Below are 25,373 nucleotides of genomic sequence, written 5' to 3' on the forward strand. Positions count from 1 at the left end.
GACGGGCTATTTGGTCGCAGGCCTTTTGCGTTTTCCTTCATGTGAGTAAAGCTGCCACTTGGTGACGTGCTGCCGGGAGCAGGCCTTTTGCATTTTCCTTCACTGGCTTGAGCCCGGGCCTTTCTCAGTGATGAGCGTGGACCTTTCATTCATACGGTCGGCTGGCTGTTCCCCATCCTGCCCTTCCTCCTCTTAACAAAACAAGGCATCACACAGACAGACAAATGGACATGGTACGGTGGTCAGTGCCATCCCCAGCCTTCTCTTCCTGCAGGGAATCCATCACCTCGTGGCTGGGTGGGGGCTGAGTAAATATTTCCATTTCACACACAACATGTGGAGTTGAGGTGGGGCTGCTTTTCCACCATGATAACTGATCTGGCCGAGATCAGGCAGTCCCCAGGGAGCATGTCCTTGGCCGTGTCCGGTGGGTACCGTCTGTGCCCGTCCTTGAGCACGTCTGCTGCACACACAGCCCCCGGCTCACAGGCGTTCTCTTGTCTGGGTCCCCATACGTGTGCGTCTGTGTGGGATTTATGCTCACGTCTTACTCTAAAGCCTTAAGTCTGGGCTGGGTTTTTGCTGGTGTTGTTTGGGGAGTTAATCCGGGAGGCCTTCCTGGAGTAGGTTTTTGGGCACCGTAGAGGCTCAATCCTGCTCATCGTCGTTCTGTGTGGCTCTCAGGAGCCGAGGCAGATCCGACTCCCGTTGTCCCTGAAATGGGAGGTATTTGTGGCTTCGTGGAATATATATATATATATATAACCTCTTCATATGTATATTCTGTGTAGGCTCCTTGCCTATTGATTATCTATGTTTCTATGTGTTTATCTATCTACCATGTACCTATTCTTTGTCAATCCATCCATCCATCCACCCACCCCTTCTAACACCCATCCATCCATCCATCCACTCATCCATCCATCCACTTATTCATCCATCCATCCATCCACTCATCCATCCATCCACTTATTCATCCATCTAAATATCCACCCATCCATTTATCCATTCATTCATCCACTCATCCATCCGCTCATCCATCCATCCATCCATCCATCCATCCATCCATCCATCCACCCATCCATCCATTCACTCATCCATCCATCCACTCATCCATCCATCCACTTATTCATCCATCCATCCATCCATCCATCCATCCATCCATCCATCCATCCACACATCCATCCATCCATCCACTCATCCATCCATCCATCCATCCATCCATCCATCCATCCATCCATCCACTTATTCATCCATCTAAATATCCACCCATCCATTTATCCATCCATTCATCCACTCATCCATCCACTCATCCATCCATCCATCCATCCATCCATCCATCCACCCATCCATCCATCCACTCATCCATCCATCCACTTGTTCATCCATCCATCCATCCATCCATCCATCCATCCATCCACTCATCCATCCACTCATCCATCCATCCATCCATCCATCCATCCATCCATCCATCCATCCATCCACTCATCCATCCATCCACTTATTCATCCATCTAAATATCCATCCATCCATTTATCCATCCATTCATCCACACATCCATCCATCCATCCATCCATCCATCCATCCATCCATCCATCCATCCATTCACTCATCCATCCATCCACTTATTCATCCATCCATCCATCCATCCATCCATCCATCCATCCACACATCCATCCATCCATCCATCCACTCATCCATCCATCCATCCATCCATCCATCCACCCATCCATCCATCCATCCACTCATCCATCCATCCATCCATCCATCCATCCATCCATCCATCCACTTATTCATCCATCTAAATATCCACCCATCCATTTATCCATCCATTCATCCACTCATCCATCCACTCATCCATCCATCCATCCATCCATCCACCCATCCATCCATCCACTCATCCATCCATCCACTTGTTCATCCATCCATCCATCCATCCATCCATCCATCCATCCACTCATCCATCCACTCATCCATCCATCCATCCATCCATCCATCCATCCATCCATCCATCCATCCATCCACTCATCCATCCATCCACTTATTCATCCATCTAAATATCCATCCATCCATTTATCCATCCATTCATCCACGCATCCATCCATCCATCCATCCATTCACTCATCCATCCATCCACTTATTCATCCATCCATCCATCCATCCATCCATCCATCCATCCATCCACACATCCATCCATCCATCCATCCACTCATCCATCCATCCATCCATCCATCCATCCATCCATCCATCCATCCACTTATTCATCCATCTAAATATCCATCCATCCATTTATCCATCCATTCATCCACTCATCCATCCATCCGTCCATCCACCCACTCATCCATCTGTCCAGCCACCCACTCATCCATCCACGCATCCATCCATCCATCCATCCATCCATCCATCCATCCATCCACCCACTCATCCATCCATCCGTCCATCCACCCACTCATCCATCTGTCCAGCCACCCACTCATCCATCCACGCATCCATCCATCCATCCATCCATCCATCCATCCATCCATCCAGCCACTCATCCATCCATCCACCCACCCACTCATCCATCCATCCACCCACCCACTCATCCATCCATCTATCCATCCATCCATCCATCCATCCATCCATCCATCCATCCATCCATCCATCCTATACTTTTATGGTTAAACTGAAGGTGCATTGAGTGACTTTTATTCTATCTCCATGACATTTAATGGGTTGATGATGACCAATTAACATGTCATGGATTTACAGTTTTGCCCACTTTCTCAATCATGCTGGAAGGAACCATGTGATTTCCTATGGTCCAGCCTCCCCAGATCACAGGGAACATCTGAGGACTGGACCTTTCAAGCTTCTGCCCCAGAAGATTTGGATAGAGCATCCCTGAACTCAGTGCCTAGTCCCCTGCCTCCCATGCTGGCGTGGCCCCAGCCCTTCACCACACCTGGACACGGAGATGCGACATTAGGGTCAGGTCACCAGTCTGCAAAGTCAACCACCTGGAGGGGACACTAAGGCAGGGCCCTGCCGGGGACGGGCAGAGTGGATGTTGGCCTGCCTTGGGACCTCCATGAAGAGGAGCTTGTTCCTTACAGGCTGGGCTGTGAGCCTGGATAGGGTTTCTCCAGTGGGGCACACACGGGGACCAGGCAGGGCAGATGCCACAGTGTGGGCATCCAAGCCAGCAACAGGCTTCCTGGTGGCTGGTGGCATGAAGGACACCCCCTTGGAGGGGCTGGCGAGGGGCTGGGTGGCAGGCTGGCTGAGCCCCTCCCTGGCCTTGTCTTTTCCCAGCCACCGCAGTAGGGAGTGCATTAAGCCTAGACATATGAGAGGACAGAAGATGTAGATACATAATCGGGGGGTCATGGCATGCAGAGCGGGGAGTGATGCCCATGGAGGAAAGGGTTCTGGAGAGACACCAGAGCTCTGTCTCTCCATCATGTGAGGCCAGAACAAGAAGGCCCTTCACGTTTTTGGGTGCTTGTCAGACCGTCAACTGATTAGGTGTGGCCCACCCACACTGCAGAAGTCCTTTGGGTTTACTCAGTGCACGGAGTCCGATGCTAATCTCTTCCAGAAACAACATCACAGGACAGACACACCCAGGGGGAATGCGTAACCAGCTCTCTGGGCTTCCCTCCACCCACGTGTCTCGAACCCTCACACGAGCTGTCTCCCACGCACACCTGAGTGGGTGCCACCGGGCCGGGTCCCGACCGTCACATCCCCCATCCACGCTCCCCAGGAACCACACCGCTTTCCCAGCGTGCTCACGGTTTGCTCAACGGTGTTCCTTGGAAATACCAACAGCACGCCCGGAAAATGCCCTCTGTGTTTTCCGCACGGGGCATGTTTCCTTCTTCCCGTTTATCCTCATACCCTTGGGGCTCCTCCCCAGACAGCTCTGTCCTTGGGTGTTCACCCTTCCTCAACATCATGTTTGTTTTTCAATTAATAGATTTTATTTTATTTTTTTAGAGCAGTTTTGATGCAACCTAGAATAAAAATCTATCCGTCATGCAATTACGTATATCCAGCAGCGACACTGAGGGGAACACACGGAAATGTCCCATGTACCCCCGAGACCACAGACATGCACAGCCTCCCCAGCAACTGTACCTGCCCCACAGATGGGACGTTTCCTACAAGTGGTGAACGTGCACGGACACATCATGAGCAACCACGTGCATACTTTCCGTTAGACCTTCTTGGGGTTGTACGTACTATGGGTTTGCAGACATGTACAATGACACGTGTGTGACATTATAGAGTCATGCAGACGACTGGCACCTCCCTAAAAATCCTCAGTGGTGCACCTGCTCGTCCCTTGTCCCCCATCCCTTGCCGACCACTGATCTTTCTTCCGTCTCCATGGTTTTGCATTTTCTGGGATGTCCTAGAGTTGGCGTCACGCCGATGGAGCTTTTTTCAGACCGGTTCCCTTCCCTTCTCAGGATGCACATAGGGTAACTTTGTGGCTTCTCACAGCTTGATACCTCATTTCTATTTCGCACTGAATAATATTCCCGTTGCCTGAACGGACCGCACCTTACGCATCCATGCACCTGTTGAAAGTCCCCTCTGTCGCGTGCACAATTGTTCCAAACAGAGCATGTTATGCCCCGGTCCCTTTGGGGTCAGAACGTGTACAAAAGCACTTGTCTGACGGTATTGACTTCCTGCTCCTGGAGGCAGCGTGCGGGGCCGGCTGGATCTCTGAGTTGTCTCTCTGGTCAGCTGACCATGGGGCGCCCCGTTTCAACCCTGGGGGGCTGGAGCAGCTTCCCCGGGGCAAGACGGAGCATTGGGAGGAAGCACAGACCTTGCGGTGGCTGTAACATGAGCTCGTCCCTGCTCGGTGCACGTGGGTTTGGACCAAGAGCCAGAGTCTGGGGAGGGCTGGTCCATGAGGGGAGTAATTCCAGCCATGCTCCCCGCCATCTCCTGATTTCAGACCCCCTCTGTGATGCAGTGGGGGCAGTGAGCTCCTTCCCTGTGCTGCACAGTGACGTGTGCCTCCTGTGGGTGTCAGTCTCCAGGCGGTGGCCACGGGTCCTGGGACGGAAGGCTCATGACCACACAAGGCAAGCTTGTTTGGCAGAACACAGCCCAGCGGCCGGCCCCGACTCTCCCTCTCCCACCGCTACTGAAGGCATGTGGCCATCATCGCCTAGAAGACTGCCTTTCAAACACAATCCTACCTTACATACTAGTGTATATGTTATCTTTTCCTCTGGGATCGGTGGGCCTTGTCCGATCAGTGGAAGGCTTTGTGAGAAAACAGACTGACCTCCCCTTGGCTGGTGGATGTGATTTTTTTTGTTGATGTTGCTATGACACTTTGATTTATCGCTCTATAAGATGAATGCCTTTCAAACACAATCCTACCTTACGTACTAGTTTATATCTTATCTTTTCTCCTGGGATCGATGGGCCTTGTCCGATCAGTGGAAGGCTTTGTGAGAAAACAGACTGACCTTCCTGGACGAAGAGGAAATTCTGTCTCCAGGTGGCCTTTGGACTCTGGCTGCAGCATTAGCTTGTCCCTGGGTCTCAGCTTGCTGGTCGACCCTGCAGAATAGAGACTAAAATATATACAGTTACACGAACCAGTTCCTTAAATTAAATCTCTCTCCCTCCGTGTAGTGTGTTTCTTGGGAGAACCCTGACTAATACGTCCCTTATGTGTAAGAGATACAGGGCCGGACCCCTTCCCAGCTTGAGAGCATATGTCTATAAATATTTTATTGCATTGTACGGTAGGGCTCCAGCCCGAAGTATCCACCTCGTGCAAAACACACGTCACCTTTGGTTACCATGCCCACTGTCGATGCCTTAACTTTGAATTCTGCAGATGACGCGCTCCAGTGCGGGTGGGCCTTGTCCAATCAGTTGAAGGCTTTGTGAGAAAACAGACTGACCTCCTCTTTGCTGGTAGATGTGAGGTTTTTTTTGTTTTTGTTTTTGTTTTTGATGTTGCTAGGATGCTTTGATTTATCGCCCTATAACATGAATGCCTTTCACACATAATCCTACAGCACGTACTAGTTTGTATCTTGTCTTTTTCCCTTGGATCCTTTCTCCGTGGTTTATTGGAATCCAAGGATACGGGAGTGGAAAAGACTTGGCTTTGTTTGGATGGTCCCTTTCTTGGCGGTGACGTTATAAACACTGTTTTGTGTGTGTGTGTTTTAACATTTATTTATTTGAGGGAGAAAGAGCTGGGGGGAGGAGCAGACAGAGAGAGAGAGAATCTCAAGCAGATTCCCAGCGGAGCCCGGAGCCTGAGATCACGACCTGAGCCGACAGTACCACGCACGCACCCCTAAACTCTGTTTCTAACAGAAGCTTGACTGCCCTGGCCTCCAGATCATTCCTTCTCTTGTAATGCAGAAGGAATTCAAGGCGGCTTACACGGGTCTGCCTAGGGCAGGTGTGTGCAGCCCTGAGCATTCGAGAAAAGGACCAGGGCGTGCAATTACCAGCAGTGCCAACGGGAGTCATAAAACACGTGGGCATTTCTGACCCCAAGACGGCAAAGACTTCTTTGTTTTTAAATTTGTGTTTCGAAAAGCAGACTGTGTTCCACGGCACGAGCTTATTAGACGTGTCGCAGGTCACTGGAATTCCCATGCAGTTCCGAGAAGGAATATGGAGAAATCTGGTGTACCCCTTCCCTGATTTTCCCCCAGGGGTAGGATCTTGCAAAGCTACATAGTACGTGACCCCAGTGCACGTGTTAGCAGGGATACAATGCATTGCTCTTTTATCCACATTTCCTCGTTTTCATGGGTAACCACCTGTGTGTTGGTGGGGGTAGCGCACTGGGATCTCCTTGCACGTGGAGGGTTGTGAATCCCCCGTCACGGACGGTCAAGACACAGGGCGTGTTTGCCACTACCAGATTTCCAAGTATTCCCGTCCTATAGCTTTGCCACGTCCTTCCCACCTCCGTGCACCCTTCACCCGTGGCAAACCACTCATCCGTTCTCCGTTTCCACCGTGCCATCGTTCCAACCGTGTGACAGAAACAGAGTCACGCACAATGCAACCCTTTTAAAATTGCTTCTTCCCCCCCACCCCTAACTCGGCATAATTCCTGGAGGGTCCTCCCAGGTGTCGCTAGAACAATAAGGCTTTCTTTCACAAGAACACCTGTAAAGACTCTTGCAGAAAACAACCTTCACCCAAAACGACAAGGCTGGTCATGCATCTTGAATGTTCGAGCATCATTACATACCCGTGGGGGTGCGTCTGTGACACCAGTTCTCAGCGCTGGGGCCACGGGGTCAAAGAGAATACCCACGCCCGCCCGCGTTGCACGGCCCTCTGCTAAAAAGACACAGTCTTGGGGCCAGACGAATCGTTTTGGTGCAAGCATGCACGTTTTCTTATGGGACCAAGCAATCCTGGGGGGCAGACCCCGCTGTTGTGATGTCTGAGTACGAATTACCTGCCTTTTATCGAAAAAAAGTGTCTAGTCATAGCAGTGGGTTTCAACACTGTTTTACATGTGCTTTTTTTTTTTTTTTAATTCAATATCTAGGAGTCCCTTGTTCCTTTTCTTTGTCTCTTCTGGGGGGAGGAGAGTCGATGTTCCTATTTCACAAGACCCCTTTCTGGGTGAAGAATGCACCCTTTCTTCTGTGCCCCACACTGTGTCATTTGCCTTTTGCTGTTACCTGACGCACCTGTCATTCTTTAGAATGAAACCTTTCCTTTATGTGCCCCGTCTCCCTGCACGAATTCTGCGTGGTCCTCAGAAAAGACATCGTCGCGGAGAGATCATCCCCTAAAAAACCAGCCACCCGCACGTTCCCGTCCGTGTGTGTGATGGGATTTTTAAATATTTCGGATGTTTAGAGACTTAGACCGTGGACACACTATTTGAAGCAGTCCACGTCTCAAAATCTATAAATTATTTAAAAACGTGTTTTAAGTAGTTCCAGTATTTGGATATGTAGATGATTTAAACAATATTTTAAATCTTTCAAGTATTTGAAAATTTACATTATTCAAATAGAATTATTTAAATAAATAATACGTACATAAATAATAAACAAAAATTCAAATGTTTGAATGATTTTAAGTCTACCAAATATTTGAATATTTAAATTATTCGAATGTTTGAACTGTAAATGATTTAAACGCTATTTTAATGTTTCAAGTATTTGAATCTGTAAATGATTTAAGCAATATTTTAAATCTTTCAAATATTTGAAAATTTAAATTATTCAAATACAATTATTTAAATAAACAATAAATACATAAATAATAAAGTAAATAAAGAGAATTCAAATATTTGAATAATTTTACATCTTTCAAAAGTATTTGAATATTTAAATTATTCAGGTGTTTCAATCTGTAAATGATTTCAACAATATTTTAATGTTTCAAGTATTTGAATCTGTAAATGATTTAAACAATATTTTAAATCTTTCAAATATTTGAAAATTTAAATTTAAATAGAATCATTTAAATAAATAAACATAAGTATAAATAAAATAACTCAAATATTTAAATAATATTAAATTTTCGACTATTTGAATATTTCAGTTATTCAAGTGTTCGAATCTATACATTATTTAAACAATATTTAAATATTTCCAGCGTGGGGCTATGTAAATTATTTAACTAACATTTTAAAGTATTTCGAATTGTTAACTATCGGAGCCGTGTGTTACTTCCTGTGCTGTGGTCTGTGAGCCGAGGGTGCAGAAAGCTGTCATACGGTTGCTTCCCTACATGCTGGCCCTCGCCGAGGCATAAGGTCAACCCACCACATTTCAGTTCCTAAAAAAGAATAATGACCCACGAGGGCTCTAAACATAGCCCGGGGTCTGGACGGCCTCTCCTTGTCAGGACAGCCAGCAAACATCTCACCTTTGCCAGGCAAACGGGCTTGGGACATGCTGGTCGCTTTTCTTATTGAGTTGTGGGCTTGCCCCCCAAACACATCAGAGCCACACCATTGGACCATGAGGCTGCCGAGCTCGGTGGTTCGGGGACGAAAGCAGCAGGCGTGAGCGTTGACCCCGGGCCGCCTCCCTGGGCGTGTGCGGCAGCTGCTGTCCCCGTACAGGCTGGCATGGTGGAGATCAGGTTACAGCTACATCTCCCCAGCGCTCCCTCGGATACCCCTCGGAGGTGAGCTGGCCTGCGGGACTTGGCAATGATGGACACCGGTGTGCAGGACGGAGGGTTGCGTACAAGGGGATGGACAGTGGTCCCATCTATCTGTTTGCATCCGGGTTTGGGGCAAAGCATAGAAGGCATCTGGGCTGGAACTGACTAGCGTCTAAGACATAAAGGAGCGGGGAGAGGGGTTGGCTCACCCGTGCTCCTAGGGAGCCCCGCTTGCAAGGATGTGTGCATGCATGTGCACCAGTTTCTAGGGTTTGAATTGTGCACCCCCCAAAAAAGATATATTGAAGTTTTAGCCCCTGGTACCTATGAAGGGGATCTTATTTGGAAATAGGGTCTCTGCAGATGGTCAAGTTAAGATGAGGTCAGTAGGGTGGGCCCTGATCCCATTGGGCTGGGGTCCTTATAAGAAGAGGACACAGACATGTACAGAGGACAACAATGTGAGGACACAGGGAGAACACAGGGCATACATGCCAGGGAGAGAGGCCTCAGGAGGAACCAGCATCAGCCTATCCATCCATCCATCCATCCATCCATCCATCCATCCACCCACCCACCCATCCATTCATTCATCCACTCATCCATCCATCCACCCAACCATCCGTCCATCCATCCATCCATCCATCCATCCATCCATCCATCCATCCACCAATCCATTCATCCATCCATCCACTCATCCATCCATCCACCCACCCACCCATCCATTCATTCATCCACTCATCCATCCATCCATCTATCCATCCGTTATCCATCCAGCCATCCACCCATCCACTCATCCATCCATCCATCCACCCAACCATTCATCCACCCACCCACTCATCCATCCACCGACCCACCCACCCACCCATCCGTTCATTCATCCACTCATCCATCCATCCATCTATCCATCCATCAGCCATCCAGCCATCCACTCATCCATCCATCCATCCATCCACCCAACCATTCATCCACCCACCCACTCATCCATCCACCGACCCACCCACCCACCCATCCATTCATTCATCCACTCATCCATCCATCTGTCTATCCATCTGTCATCCATCCATCCATCCATCCATCCATCCATCCATCCATCCATCTAGCCACCCACCCACCCATCCATTCATCCAGCCACCCACCCATCCATCCACTCACCCATCTGCTCACCCATCCGCTCACCCATCCACTCACCCATCCACCCACCCATCCATTCATTCATCCACTCATCCATCCATCTATCCATCCATCCATCCATCCATCCATCCATCCATCCATCCACCCATCCACTCATCTATCCATCCATCCACCCAACCATTCATCCATCCATCCATCCATCCATCCACCCACCCATTCATTCATCCACTCATCCATCCATCCATCTACCCATCCATCAGTCATCCAGCCATCCAGCCATTCACTCATCCATCCATCCATCCACCCAACCATTCATCCAGCCACCCACCCATCCATCCATCCATCCATCCACCCACCCATCCATTCATTCATCCACTCATCCATCCATCCATCTATCCATCCGTTATCCATCCAGCCACCCACCCATCCACTCATCCATCCATCCATCCACCCAACCATTCATCCACCCACCCACTCATCCATCCACCGACCCACCCACCCACCCATCCGTTCATTCATCCACTCATCCATCCATCCATCTATCCATCCATCAGCCATCCAGCCATCCACTCATCCATCCATCCATCCACCCAACCATTCATCCACCCACCCACTCATCCATCCACCGACCCACCCACCCACCCATCCATTCATTCATCCACTCATCCATCCATCCGTCTATCCATCTGTCATCCATCCATCCATCCATCCATCCATCCATCCATCCATTCATCCAGCCACCCACCCACCCATCCATTCATCCAGCCACCCACCCATCATCCACTCACCCATCTGCTCACCCATCCACTCACCCATCCACCCACCCACCCATCCATTCATTCATCCACTCATCCATCCATTTATCTATCCATCCATCCATCCATCCACCCATCCATCCATTCATTCATCCACTCATCCATCCACCCATCTACCCATCCATCAGTCATCCAGCCATCCAGCCATTCACTCATCCATCCATCCATCCACCCAACCATTCATCCACCCACCCATCCATCCATCCATCCACCCACCTATCCGTTCATTCATCCACTCATCCATCCATCCATCTACCCATCCATCAGTCTTCCAGCCATCCAGCCATTCACTCATCCATCCATCCATCCACCCAACCATTCATCCACCCACCCATCCATCCATCCATCCACCCACCCATCCGTTCATTCATCCACTCATCCATCCATCCATCTATCCATCCATCAGCCATCCAGCCATCCACTCATCCATCCATCCATCCAACCATTCATCCACCCACCCATCCATCCATCCATCCACCCACCCATCCATTCATTCATCCACTCATCCATCCACCCATTTACCCATCCGTCATCCATCCAGCCATCCACCCAACCATTCATCCATCCATCCAGCCAGCCAGCCAGCCACCCATCCATTCATCCATCCATCCACTCATCCATCCATCCACCCACCCACCCATCCATTCATCCAGCCACCCACCCACCCATCCATCCATCCACCCACCCACCCATCCATTCATCCAGCCACCCACCCACCCATCCATCCACTCACCCATCCACTCACCCATCCGCTCATCTATCCATCCATCCATCCATCCATCCATCCATCCATCCATCCATCCATCCACTCATCCATCCATCCATCCATCCATCCATCCATCCATCCATCATATCTATCTATCTATCTATCTATCTATCTATCTATCTATCTATCTATCTATCTATAATCTATCTTTCTGTATATATATAAATATGCATGTATACATATATATATTTTTTAATTGTTTTAAGGAATTGGCTCATACAACTATGGAGACTTGTTAAACCCAAAATCTGCAGGGTGGACCAGCACCCTGGAAACCTAGGGCAGATGTACAGTTTGAGTCTGAAGGCTACCTGCTGGGGAATGGACTCTTGCTCAGTTGGTATCAGTCTTGGTGCTGTGAATGCCGTCAACTGATTAGACGAGGCCCACTCACATAAAGGAGGGAAAAACCTTTACTCACAGCGTGCCAATTTCAGTGTTAATTGCATCAAAAATAAAAAAAATAAAAATAAAAATAAAAGACCCGGCTTCGCAGAAACATCCAGAGTGATGTTTGAGTGTGTATCTGGGCACCATGGCCCAGCTAATTAGACACATAAGATCAACTGTTCTGGAAGCCGTGACGTTCACACCTGTGATGTGGTTGTCCTGGGCTTGGTGGGAGGGAAAGGCAGCTGCAAGGCTGGGGCCTGGGGACTTGACAGAGTGACGCCTGGACCCTCTTGGGGGTGGTGCTGTCGGCATCTTGCTTTGGAAGTCAGCTCTCCAGGAGACAGTGGGGTTAGCTTATAGCTGGTGTGCGTGCCAGACATCAGGACATTTAGGCTCACCCTTGGCACAGGTGGGTCCCAGAGAACCACGTCCTTTGACCTCGACTCCAGTGCCTTTCTCTGGGCAGTCCCTCCACCCTCTGAATGGGCTGTGACTTCTCCTTTCCTCCTTGGGTTTTGGCTGCGATAGCTTGTTCAACCTTCTGTGTGCATGGGAAACTCTGGATGCTGACGGAGCAGGTGCAGATCCCAGTGTCCGTGCAGGATCCGGGTTGGGGCAGCCTCTCTTCCTCCCAGCGACACCCTCGCCTGATGCAGACTGGGAGCCGGCGTCTCTGGGACGCGTGTAATGTGTGCATTTCAATGCACACGTGTATAAACGTATAGGATTCAGCATCTATAAGTCTCAGCAGCTATGTGCAGGGTGGGCGATCAAATCCATAGTCTTCGAGGGCCGCTTGGTTTCGTGTCTGCGTCCACCAGTTTCCTAATGTGCAGCCAGCAGTGTTACTGGGTGTCCACAGGGCTCTGCAGGGCTTTGTGCTTGTAAAAAAAAAAATCCTACTTGGGGACTGGTGAGGATTCTTCTCGCGCTGGTCCTGGAGGAATTGGGATGCACGTTGTGGAACAAGTTCACTGCATTTATCGGGAAAGACGCATGCACAGCGATGGCGGACACGTTTGGGCTTACGGGACGTGGACGTACCAGGCGAGCAGGGATGGGGTCCTCTTCGCATGCAGGGGTGAGCCCCGACACCTTGGTGGGCCCCCACGGCGGGTAGCTCTGGTCCCACCCGCCACCTGTCTGCCTCCGTCTCTCCTGCCCATGCCGCCACGTGGCTCCCAGTCTTGCTTCCAGATGCTTCCCCAGCATTCCCTCCTCCTGCACCTGCCTTGTGTCCTCTCCTCCAGTTTGCACGATCCTTGTGCATCCTTCCCCACCACATGAGCCTTCCTGTGGCTTATCCACACCTCTCCGGTGCTGGCAGAGTTTCCCCGGGCAGCTTGGAGGCCACGCCAGCTGCTTCCCTGATTGCCATGTGCGTCTTTGAGGTCACCTTTGTGCGGGAGGCGGGATACCAGTTCCACTTTCTCATGCAGTTGTGTGCCAAGTTTTCCTGAACGTTGGCGACTAGGACCGTGGATGCATGAGTGTTGTTTCCAGCTGCTCGGAAAGGCGTGTGTTTTTTGGACCGCGGGCTGTTCGCCACGAACCCCTTTTCTCTTCTGTGCGTCTCTTTCACGCTGACATTCTGCTGGGACATTTGAAACAAGTGTTGCGATGTGTGGCCTCGATTTCGCAGATGTGTCTTACGTACCAGGAAATGCGAATAATTCTTTGTAGGAATTTTAAAGCCCCTGCGGAGATGTTCCCCACGACTCTGCACGTTTTGGGGCAGTCCCTGCATTTGGGACGGTCTCTGACTTGCCCCATACTTCGTGTTCTCAGTAATTTTCCATCCACCCAAGTGCACATCATAGTTCAAGAATGCCCTCCGATGCCATATCTCAAGGTAACAAAGAATAACCTTCATGCCTTCACAAAACAATGGCAGACATGCTTCTCTTCTTTTGTAAGAAAACCCGACAGGAGCACGCAGGACGTTTCAGGAGCAAAAAGAGAAAAAAAGCGTGCTCGCTTTCGGGACTTGGAAAGTGCTGGGAGGTGTTGGCAGTGCGTCCCCAGCAGGAGTTCCCATTCTGCATCCTGCTCCCGACCTGGGGTTTTGCAAGCCCTGTGCTGAGCTCCACAGAGGGGACACAGGGTGGGACCCAGCATGGGTGTGTTGGACGGGCCCCCAGGGTCGGCGGTGCTGTCTGAGCCCAGTGTGGACGGTTTTGCAGCCGTGTCTGCACGGAGCCCAGAGCTTGGATGGGCGAGAGCTGTTTCATCCAGAAACAGCTGCCCCATTCCCACTTATGTGGATGGAGGGTTCCCATCCCATGCTCTCCAGGGGGTGCAGGTGGGGCTCGCCACAGGGAGTCCCAATGCACTTGGGGTGTCCATTCCCCTCCGCCCATCTCTGCGTCTCTGTAAACCCAGACACCTGTATTTATTGGACATCAGTGAGTGCCCCGTGCAACCCCACACCAATATGAACTCTTCGGGGAACGGGAGGGTCTCAGTAGTCTCACCAGCAGTGGGGGAATCTGGAGTCTGATGCAGCGGGATGGCTGAGACCTCCCAGCATGGGTGAGGGACGGGCATTTCTGTTGGAGGGGACACCCATGTTGGAGTGATACAAAACAGCATGGGTTTTAGGCCAATATGAGTCCACTGTCGCTGGGAGGCACTGGGTCAGATGCTGAGAGCCATCTCTGGCATTGTTTCCCTTTTCGCTTTGGCTGCCAGGAAGCTCAGAGCTGAATTTGCACTTGCAGCTCCATGGGAGGGGGTCTTATGATCAGCAGAGCTGCAGACGATTTTTAATCTTCCCAGCTGGTTCAAATCTATCTCAGGGGTTGAGTTTTAGGATTTGATTGATGGCTCCCACCCCTTATTCACCTGCATCGTATGACCAACTTTTGTACATTGTACTTTAGTGCATTCAACATTTAACGTGAATTTTTTTTTTTTTTAATTTCAAATCATTTCCATTCATTTGGGTTAATCCTGGGAAGCTTTACAGCTGGGGAACATGTGTTTAAAGTTTGAAGTTGGGAAAATACAAGCATTGTTTTTCCAAAGGGCAAGTAATATGTGGTAGGGGAAGGCTTGGTAACAGCTGTCTTGCAAAATTAAGTTTTCCATTGTAACTTTTTACGTCCAGAAACAACACTCATGACCTCGAGCAGTCAGTGCCATTTATCATACTTTTCATGATTCAGCTGTGCGGGTTTTCCCTGTAAACCAGTCCCCTCCTGTGTTCACCAACCAGGGCATATATTTCCGCGGTATGGCCGATAATTACTGACTTTGGAGCAACCCGTTCTCACTACTGCCTGTCTTTGGTGTGATTTCTTTCCTCAGGGTGTGTTTTTCCATTTTGAGAGCCATCTCCCGCGTGCCAAGTCCTCATAGGGGGCGGTCTGGTTCCAGTCCCTCGTCTTCATGTTGTTATTTTGGGGCTATTTAACACAAGGTCGGGCTTCTCCATCCAAATCACGCACATAATCATTTTGGTTCCTGATTTTGGCGTCCAGAATCATGGCCACCAAAGACATCGGCATCCTAAGCCCTGGAAACTCTATGTTACGTCGTCACGAGGCTAAAGGGAAATGAAAATTGCAGACGGAAATTAAGATTGCCAATCAGCTGACTTTGAGATGGGTATTTGTGACCTCCAGAACTGTAGGATGATACGTTTGTGTTTGGGTGGGGCTGGTGGCGGGGGGACACATGCGACCCCTGTGCCCTTCATTGGACAGTTGACTGCATTTGGGACAATTGTTTCTAATGAATGATAGGACCGGTTGGCGGGCTGAGCAGGTGGTTGGAGTCCTGGCTAGCTCCTTCCCTCCATGACCCAAAGACACCCCCTTGGAGTGGTGTTCTAATCCCGTTAGAAGTCCATACCCTTGATGATGACCTGGAGCTCCTGCTTCTCACCTGTGGTCCAAGTGCTCTGTGGGCTCTTCTGCTCACGGTTGAGAAAATGTCCTGAAACACACGTTATGAGCTACATAGAGATGAGATCTTTTTAGATTTCTAGGGTCAACTCACTTACGGGAATTGGGACTCAGAATTATGGTATCAGCTGGGAGATAACTTCAGGGACCCCCATGTCGGCTGAGCCGCGCTTGGCGGGAAGCCTATCAGACTTGCTTGGCGCATCGTGGCGTTGGGAGAAAACACTCTGAGGATCTGTGCCATCCTTGATCTGGCCAAACGGAAGGTTCTGTTTTTCTTGATTTGTAAGAACTCTTTACATATTACGAAAATAGCCCCTTGCATGTGATCAGGGTTGCAAAATTTTTTTTTCTAATTTACAATTTACTTCTAACTTTGCTTTTGGTGTGTGTGGTTTTTTTTTCCATGTAAAATTATTTTCATAGAGAAATTTGTCTACTTATTCTTCTCAACTTTCACTTGTAATTACGAAGCTCTTTCCTACTCTGAGGTTAAAGATAAATGGATTCATGCTTTTTCCCCCCTAATAGGTTTATTGTGTAACTTCTTCCCCTTGGTTGAATTTGATGTGTAGCACATGAGGTATGGGTCTATTTTTGCCTTTTTTCCAAATGTCTATTTACATGTCCCAACACCATTTATTAAAAAGTTCATCTTTCAGGCGTCTGGGTGGCACAGTTGGTTCAACGTTTGACTCTTGGTTTCAGCTCAGGTCCTGATCTCAGGGTCGTGAGATCAAGCCTGTCGTTGGGCTCCACGCTCAGTGTGGAGTCTGCTTGAAATTCTCTCTTCCTCTCCCTCTGCCTCTCCTGCTTGTTGGCTCTCTCTCCTTCTCTGTCTCAGATAAGTAAATAAATCTGAAATAAATCTGAAATAAAATAAGATAAAATAAAATAAGATAAAAGTTCATCTTTGTCACCTTTATCAAATGGTAAAGCTCTCAGGGCTGGCCACTTCCTAGAGATAGCATGCAACTCTCTGAGAAGCACCCCTTTCAAGTGCAAACCAGGCAACCCGCAGTCCTCGTCCCACCACGTCCGTGACCCATTGTTGGCCACTGTCCACCCTACCCACGCAAATCACCGCAGGGCCAGGGACACACACGTAAGGACAGCCCTTGTGACCCAGAATTTGCTGAAATGACTCACACCAGCCCATGCTAAACCTGCTGAGCCTGTTTCCGTGACCCGTTTCTTCCCACAATAAAGACTTTTGTCTATGTTTCCATGTCCTGCTGCCTCTCGTGTGGCCCCGTGGTGTGGCGTTGTGTGGCATGCCTCCTTTGTCTTGGGAACTGAGTGCAACCAAGTAATTTGCAACAGCAGGAATCATCCCCTGGTCTGCTGTCCTTCTCCAGACCTGAGTAATAGTAAAACCTACATCCTGCCCTGTGTTGCCTGGGAACGTTGGCCCTGGACTCTCATCCGTGCTTGTAAACACTATTCCCCCCGCTCGCTCCCAACCTTTCTGCCAATCATTTTGCTGATACTCCAGTCGGTTCCTGCCAAGGCCTCAGCTGGGGATGAGCGAGCCTTTATCAGGTGCCTTGACCAGGCTGGAATGACTCGGGGCTAATCCACCCTATTACATTCCTGCCTCTCGAGCCTGCGGGAATCCACGAGGAATCCAACCACAGATGCCGAACCACAAGGCCCAGGGCCCGTGGGGTGTTCTCCTGTGGCTGAATTCTTCCACACGTGGACTCTGCTTCTAAAACTTGGCTTTGATTTATTTTTTCTTTTACTTCTTCTTCAGTGTTGGCCCCACAACCTGACCGTGTTGCTATCGTGACCGGAGGCACGGATGGTATCGGCTATTCCACGGCGAAGCACCTGGCGAGACTCGGCATGCATGTGATCATAGGTGATGATCGTATTGTTGGCTAATGGAAGATACCCAGTTGTTCGCTAATATGCAAACAGTGATTTGCTTATAGGTTAAACAGATCTGGGGAACACCTGAGGGTGTCTTTATAAGGACTCTGGTCCTCGTGCAATGAGGACCCACCTCAGTGACCTCATTTTACACTAACCACCTCTTTAAAGACTCCCTCTCCAAATAAGTTCACATTCTGAGCACCTATGAGGTCCAGGCTTCAACATATGAATTTGGGGAAGACACAACATAGCCCAGTGTAGACCATGAACAGGTTTTCAAAGACTGCCTTCCTCTGCAAGTGTCCTATAGACACGACATTGTCCATTCTTCTGTTTGAAACTCCCTCTGTTCTTTATCCTGGTGTCTAACTCCTTTTTGAAAACGAAGGGATTTTTTTTTTTGCCTGGGAAAGCGAACAGAGTTCAAATGAATCCATTGTACTTTTGTTAATTTTCCCAGTGAATTGGGGGTAGAATTTTTAATCTGCTGGGAAAAATGATACGGTGCACATCACCTTTGAAAAAAAGAAAACAAACCAAGCACTTCATGCTAATCATCGTCCCCCCATTGACATCATTTGCATTTAATTACTACCTTTTATGGTGTCTGTTTTTACAGAAATCATATTATATGTCTGGTTTTAGGTGTTAAGGATTGCTATCATTTAAGACTTTCTACGTAACATTACCCATGGTCCTTTACTTATTCATTTGTGATTTATTTCTTCCTTTCTCCCATTTTTTTCTTCCACTTTTTGCCCGCCATCATTTTTTGAAGGATAATTTCAGGTTAGAAGCGATAGTTGGGGCTCGGTATTTAAACATGAATGTGTTCCACTCCTTCCTGGCTCTTGACAAGCTCAGTCCTTGGACCCCCGTCAGCATCTAGTGATGCCTAAATGCACAAACCGAAACCCATAATATTATAAACTAAATGATATTGGGATGCAGATATAAAAATATATAACACACAAACTTGCCACATGATCGTAGACACGAAATCTTTTTTTTTTTTTTTAAAGATTTTATTTGTTTATTTGACAGAGATAGAGACAGCCAGCGAGAGAGGGAACACAAGCAGGGGGAGTGGGAGAGGAAGAAGCAGGCTCATAGCAGAGGAGCCTGATGTGGGGCTCAATCCCACAATGCCGGGATCACGCCCTGAGCCGAAGGCAGACGCTCAACCGCTGTGCCACCCAGGCACCCCACGAAATCTTTATAGGACAAATAACATGACCTACTGGCGGGTTCGGTAACTCCTACTGAGTGGAAGCTGTGATGATCTTAAACTTTATTTTGAGACAGCTTCAACCCCTGAAGTCGGGTCTGAAAATATCTCTGGTTTGTGTCGTGGCCAAGTCATAGACCCCGCCCATCCTCCTGTGTCTTGTCCACATTCCATTGGGGATTGGCCACCATGATGATGTTGACTGTTGGTGTTAAAACTCACAGACCCCCTGAGTTCCATGGGGGCGGATCTCCGAGGAGGCTCTTAACCCAGATGGGGAACCCCCAGGTCTCGCCAGTGTGGCCTTCTGTTGTCCTGGGAGAGGTGTGGCTCATGCGGGTATCCTCAGCTGTTCCTTCCTTCCCGTGATCAAATGGACTCATGCTTCTAACTTTGCTCTCTTTTTTTTCACTGTTGCAAAACATGACTCCACAACTTAAAATTTTTGTATTGTGTGGCCTTTGCCATGTGTCACTCTTTTGAAAAAGTGCAGTTTCTCACAGTGGTCCCTCCCTCACGGACCCACCTAGGCATCTTTCTCTCATGCACAACCCAGTCTGTAGAACAGTGCACATTTGTCAGGGTTTTGGAGGGGACGATTACTTCTTAGTTGACCTCACTGTTGTTTTTCCTCATCGGTATTTTTTTCTGTGGGGATGTGTCCAGGTCCTGTTTGAATCGATGTGCAAATGATAGAACAGTTTTTGACAAGTCCTTGCAAGGACAGTCCTTACCAGCATCCATATCTATCCCCTAGATGACAAGCAGTTGTTGGCAGGTGTGGGGGTCCTGCAGGACAGGGGACCTATCTGAGTGTGCATTTCTGGAACTCCTCTTCAATTTTAGCATCCCTGTGACGTGTTTCTCTCTCCCCGGGACCTGGGCACATCGGGGAGACAGGACGTGTGAGCAGAGGGACTCGGGTCTCTGGGAGACTCCTGCCATGTCTTGGATTTCTGCCACCATCTGGGATGACTTGATCAAAGTGACATCAGGGGGGCACCTGTGTGGCTCAGTCAGTTAAGCATCTGCCTTTGGCTCAAGTCATGATCCCAGGGTCCTGGGATTGAGCCCTGCATCAGGCTCCCTGCTCAGCAGGGAGTCTGCTTCTCCCTCTCCCTCTGACCCTCCCCCCTGCTCATGCTCTCGCTCTTTCTCTCTCAAGTGAAAAAATAAAAAAAAATTTTTTTTAAGTCAAAGTGACCTCAAACCATGAACAGAAGGAGAAGTAGGTCCCCTCTGAGGGTCCGCTGGACCTGGGCTAGAGGCAAAAGGAAGCTGGTGGAGCAGGATGGGGAGAACCCTCTGTTCTGAAAACAGATGAGGGCTAGCATCCGGTACTGGGAATCTCTGCCCCTCGTGACTTCGCTAGTGCACCTGTCTTCTTTATCTTCTTAATTCTTTGTGAAACTAGGCAATGTTGCAATGCAAAGAAGAAAAAAACAACATTATTCCATTTCTGTGCTTTTTGCCTCAGTGTGATGGTTTAGGTCATGATGAAGTCTAGATGGGTTAGGTCATGATGGGGTCTAGTTGGGTTAAGCCATGAGGAGGTCTAGTTGGGTTAGGTGATGAGGAGGTCTAGATGGGTTAGGTCATGAGGAGGTCTAGTTGGGCAGGTGATGAGGTCTAGTTGGGTTACGTGATGCTGGGGTCAAGTTGGGTTAGCTGATGAGGAGATCTAGTTGGGTTAGGTGATGAGGTCTAGTTGGGTTAGGTAATGATGAAGTCTAGTTGGGTTGGTCATGATGAGCTCATGAGAAGGTCTAGTTGGGTGAGTGATGATGAGGTCTAGTTGGGTTAGGTGATGATGAGGTCTAGTTGGGTAGGTCGTGATGAGGTCATGAGAGGTCTTGTTGGGTGAGTGATGATGAGGTCTAGTTGGGTTAGGTGGTGATGGGGTCTAGTTGGGTTAGGTGATAATGGGGTCTAGTTGGGTGAGTGACGATGAAGTCTAGTTGGGTTAGGTGATGATGAGGTCTAGTTGGGTCGGCAATATGATGTCTAGTTGGGTTAGGTGATGATGGGATCTAGTTGGGTTAGGTGATGATGGGATCTAGTTGGGTTAGGTGGTGATGGGGTCTAGTTGGGTTAGGTGATGGTGAGGTCTAGTTGGATTGGTCATGGTGAGGTCTGGTTGCATAGATCACCAGGAAGTCAAGTTGGGGTTAGGTCATGCCGAGGTCTAGTTGAGTAAGGAGTGTATACTGCAGACACAATGCAGTGAAAGTATGTGAGTAAGCATGTGGTACTCATGCACTTGAGGACTGGAACCCCGACTCTCCTATCACTTCCTCATTTAGGTGATGTTTCTGGAGCAACAGGAACAGTCCTGCCAGCACCAGAGTTCTCCTTCTCTTGAGTTACACAGAGTAAGCAACACTTGTTCTCCTCACCCTCCTGCATCTTCTTTCCCACAGAGCTTCTTTTTTTTTTTTTTTTAAAGATTTTATTTATTTATTTGACAGAGATAGAGACAGCCAGCGAGAGAGGGAACACAAGCAGGGGGAGTGGGAGAGGAAGAAGCAGGCTCATAGAGGAAGAGCCTGACGTGGGGCTCGATCCCAGATCGCCGGGATCACGCCCTGAGCCGAAGGCAGACGCCCAACCACTGTGCCACCCAGGCGCCCCTCCCACAGAGCTTCTAATTATCTACGTGGGTCACAGTTTGACCCTCTCAGTCCGTCCAATCAAGAGTGAATGTTCCCTCCTCCCCGAGTCTTTCAGGGCCTAACTGCATATATTCCGAGAGGGACAATGTTTCATCTTGTGTGACAGTTTGATTCAAAGCCACTGAACGAAATATTATCATTGGACACTTTAATATAAATTTCATACTAAATAGAAACTAAGAGATGTATATATTCAATTTCAAATTGGCCACTCCTGAGTCCATTAATGTTTAAAGAAGAATCAGTTACTTGCTAAGGAATTGAAAAGGGAACCTGGCTCCAACCCAAGCACATTAATATTGCTATTAATACATTAATTATTAAATTTCTCATCTGCTCACGATATCTCAGTTCTTATAGTTTCAAAATACTATTTTGGTGGAGGATCTTTCTTTATAATGCTTCATGAATGCTTCTAAGGTTGAGACCAGGGGCCAGTAAATTTTTTCTGGTGTGAACCAAATGATAAATATTTGCCTAGGTGTGTCTCTCAGTGATCAGCTCTATCTTGATATCAGGAAAGCGCCATTGTCAATATTTAAAGCTGCAGACATCGCTGTTGTTCCAATATATTTTTTCTTTTTCTATCAGGGAGCTCATCCAATGTGGGCCCAGGTCCCTAGTTTGCTGGCCCTGGTTTGGGTTCAACGTCTTTAAACTTAGCCACCCACAGAAAGCATGAGCAGAAGGCAGACCCACTGTGCTTGTGCCTACCTTCCATCCTGGTTAAGTGCTGTCTCTCATGCAATATTTGCTCAGTAAATGTAGGAAATCTCTAGCGATTGCGTAGGGTCAAGGTTCCATATCCAGCTCTGGTGAGCCAGCTGATAAAGACGACCTTTGCCAAAAAAGTGCCCGTGTCCATACCTCTAATACAACGCCTTCGGGGGAGTAGTGAGCTGCCCATCAAGGGGTGCTGTTGCAATGACCAGTTTCCCCTGCTGGTTTGATGCCCCCCACTTTCTCTGGCCATGGATATGTCTTTTGGGAACATGGACCATCTCTCCCACATCATCGGCCACCCCCATGCCGCGATGGTGAACGCCAGATGCATGGCCCAGCAGTGGATGGCTAGTGAATATTTTTAAATTGCATGGGATTTCCAAAATAAGCCCGTGCATGTACATGGCCCCAGCTTAAAAAAAGGTGAATTTTATTTTGTTGCATTGGATGCCTACAACATTTAGAGATGGAATGTAACTTTCCGGTTATCCCTCACACGGCCGCCCGTCCGACTGTGCACCCCGCAACACAGCAAGACTCTGAGCAAAACTCGAACAACCGTGTAATATTCTCTTTCTTCAAGGGAGCCAAAGGTGTGAAGACTTTCACAGCTGCGTTTTCTTGACGTCTGCAGCTTTGAACTTCTTCAAGGTGGTGGCGCTTTATGTAATCCTTTAATTCACCCACTAAAGATGTCTTTTGCCATATTTATCTCAGCTACATCTCCAGCTGGAGCCCAAGACGTTTTCAGTTTCACGACGTTCACCGCTGCTGCTGTCTGTGTTTCCCTTAACTCTTTGTTGTAAACCCTTTTGCTTTTGGAAAGGGCTTTCCTTCAGGGTTTTCGGGGCGGCGGGGACTTGTCAGTGACACGGAGTAATTTAATTAGTGCAGGATACAGTGGCAGGGGTTCCCTAGCAAGGCCCCTTGCGTGTTAGTTAGAAGACAAAAAGGAAACAAAATAGAGGAAAACAGCATGCAGAAATGCCTCCAGAACAGATTGCTTGGTTCTGTGTTTTCATTGAGATCTCAAGAGGGTTGTACCCTGGAGAACACCCGGCCAGCAGGGGCTGGACGCAGGTGGGAGGGTGATGTGAGCCACCCCACCCCTTGGGACCTGGTCCTCCCAGGCCAGGTGTCTCTCCTGCTGTCCTCATGCCACCTGTCACTTCTCGGGGCTCCAAGAGCTTCACGCCCACGCCTGTGTTCCTCAGACGCCAGCTCTAGTCCTCTCGTGCGGAAGCACTCCCATGACTCACCCTTGCAGGGAGTTTCGGGGTTGGCTCACCCCACAAAGGAGCTGAACGTCTACCTGCAGTCCAGTTGATTCTGAGCCCTGGTGTGTGGGAAGACAAGGTGTCCTGATGTTCTCCCCTGAACAGCAGCCCCATTCGGCACACCTTAAAATTCAGACCATGTGCTCAGGGACACGGTTGGAAAACAAGACACCTTCCTCCAAACATCAATGCACTGTCATCTAGTAAGACATAAAAGAAACCTCATTGACTATTTTAACACCCAAATTTCACAGTCTCTAATTTTATGGTGATGTCCCTCACACAGCAAACATGCGTGACCATTTTTCTAAGCTCACATTTCCCCGGAGGCATACCTGTGGAGTTATTGATAAGGAAATGGGAAATCCCAAGTACGTAGTGGGAATGGCCCATGATCATTTTACAGCTCAGACCACCAGTGAGTGGGGGGAGGCGGACGTCCACTAACGTTTCTTAGAAAGTTCTGTGTGTGCTCTGACCTTCCTGCCACCATTCCACGCCAGGGCTCGATGACAAGCAGTAAAGAGACCCCTCCGGGGTTGTGTTTTGCATCTCAAGACAGCATTTTCTCGCGCTCAGTAATGTCTGGACGACCTTGCCACTGATCGTATCTTTTCTTTTCCTCGTAGCTGGAAATAATGCCGGCAAAGCCCAGGACGTTGTGAGGCAAATACAAGAAGAGACTTTGAATGACAAAGGTAGTGTTTGCGAGCTACGCGGCTCTTGTCCTTGGTCCGAGTTGGTGTTGGCTGCTGAGCTGCAGACCCCCATGTGCGATCGCGGGTGGGATCGCGGGCGCGAGTGGTGGAGGCGGGACTCAGGGGTGGGGGATGTCTCTCCCTCTGGTGTGTTTCTTTTGGGGATTTCCGGTCCCCCCAGAGAGTGGTGAATAGCAGCAAACATGTCCCTGTGATAGCGTTGCTTTGTGTAGGCATCTCTGGGGGAAGGCTTTCGAATGCGCCGGTCGATTGCATGTCTTGTGACGATGGGACGTTGTTCCCATTCCGTGTCCATCTCCCGGGCTGGGGGCCCTCGGCGCCATGTCTTCACACAGGAACCGTTAGATGCTCCTGCCAGCAGGTACATCTCCTGGTTGCTGGTTCTGGACTGCAGCTAATTCCAACATGGCTATGTCTGGCACCACCTTGCCCTGTAGCAAACCCTGTAGTGCTTGCTCTCTCTACTTGTCCAACCCGAGCAGTGGACACCTGTCTGTAACATCTCTCCCAGTTGCAAGTGCTATTGAGTGCTTTCTGAGCCCTGCTCGTGGGCCTCATGTTTAAGGAAAGAAGATGCACGTCAACCATCTTGAACTGGATCAACCAAGATGGCGCTTTGAGCATGTCCCAGATGCTGGGGCTTCTCCTGTCTGAGCTTATGGTAGGGTGGCTCTCCTCCTCCTCGTTCTTCTCCTCCTTCTCCTTCTTCTCTTCTTCCTCCTCCTCCTCCT

At 49.0% G+C, this 25,373-nt stretch overlaps 1 protein-coding gene across 7 annotated transcripts in view; it reads left to right on the forward strand.

Annotated features, from left to right (window-relative positions):
- The window catches only part of DHRSX (dehydrogenase/reductase X-linked), a 230,120-nt gene that overhangs the window by 9,729 nt on the left and 195,018 nt on the right, over positions 1-25,373 (forward strand). For 6 of the 7 annotated variants that reach the window (XR_015723241.1, XR_006782628.2, XM_045813635.2 and 3 more), the window contains exons 2-3: positions 17,902-18,009; positions 24,553-24,621. Coding sequence is in view for 5 of the 7 variants with exons in the window: in XM_045813635.2 (XP_045669591.1) it covers positions 17,902-18,009; positions 24,553-24,621 (177 nt within the window). In the remaining 2 variants the exon portion in view is untranslated. Of the gene's footprint in view, positions 1-8,805; positions 9,151-17,901; positions 18,010-24,552; positions 24,622-25,373 lie in introns of those variants that run through there. The other variant, XM_087859463.1, reaches the window with a different exon arrangement.

This window comes from Ursus americanus, chromosome X, assembly GCF_024610735.1.
Source record: "Ursus americanus isolate L20-20 chromosome X, mUrsAme1.1.p, whole genome shotgun sequence".
NCBI classification, from domain to species: Eukaryota; Metazoa; Chordata; class Mammalia; order Carnivora; family Ursidae; genus Ursus; species Ursus americanus.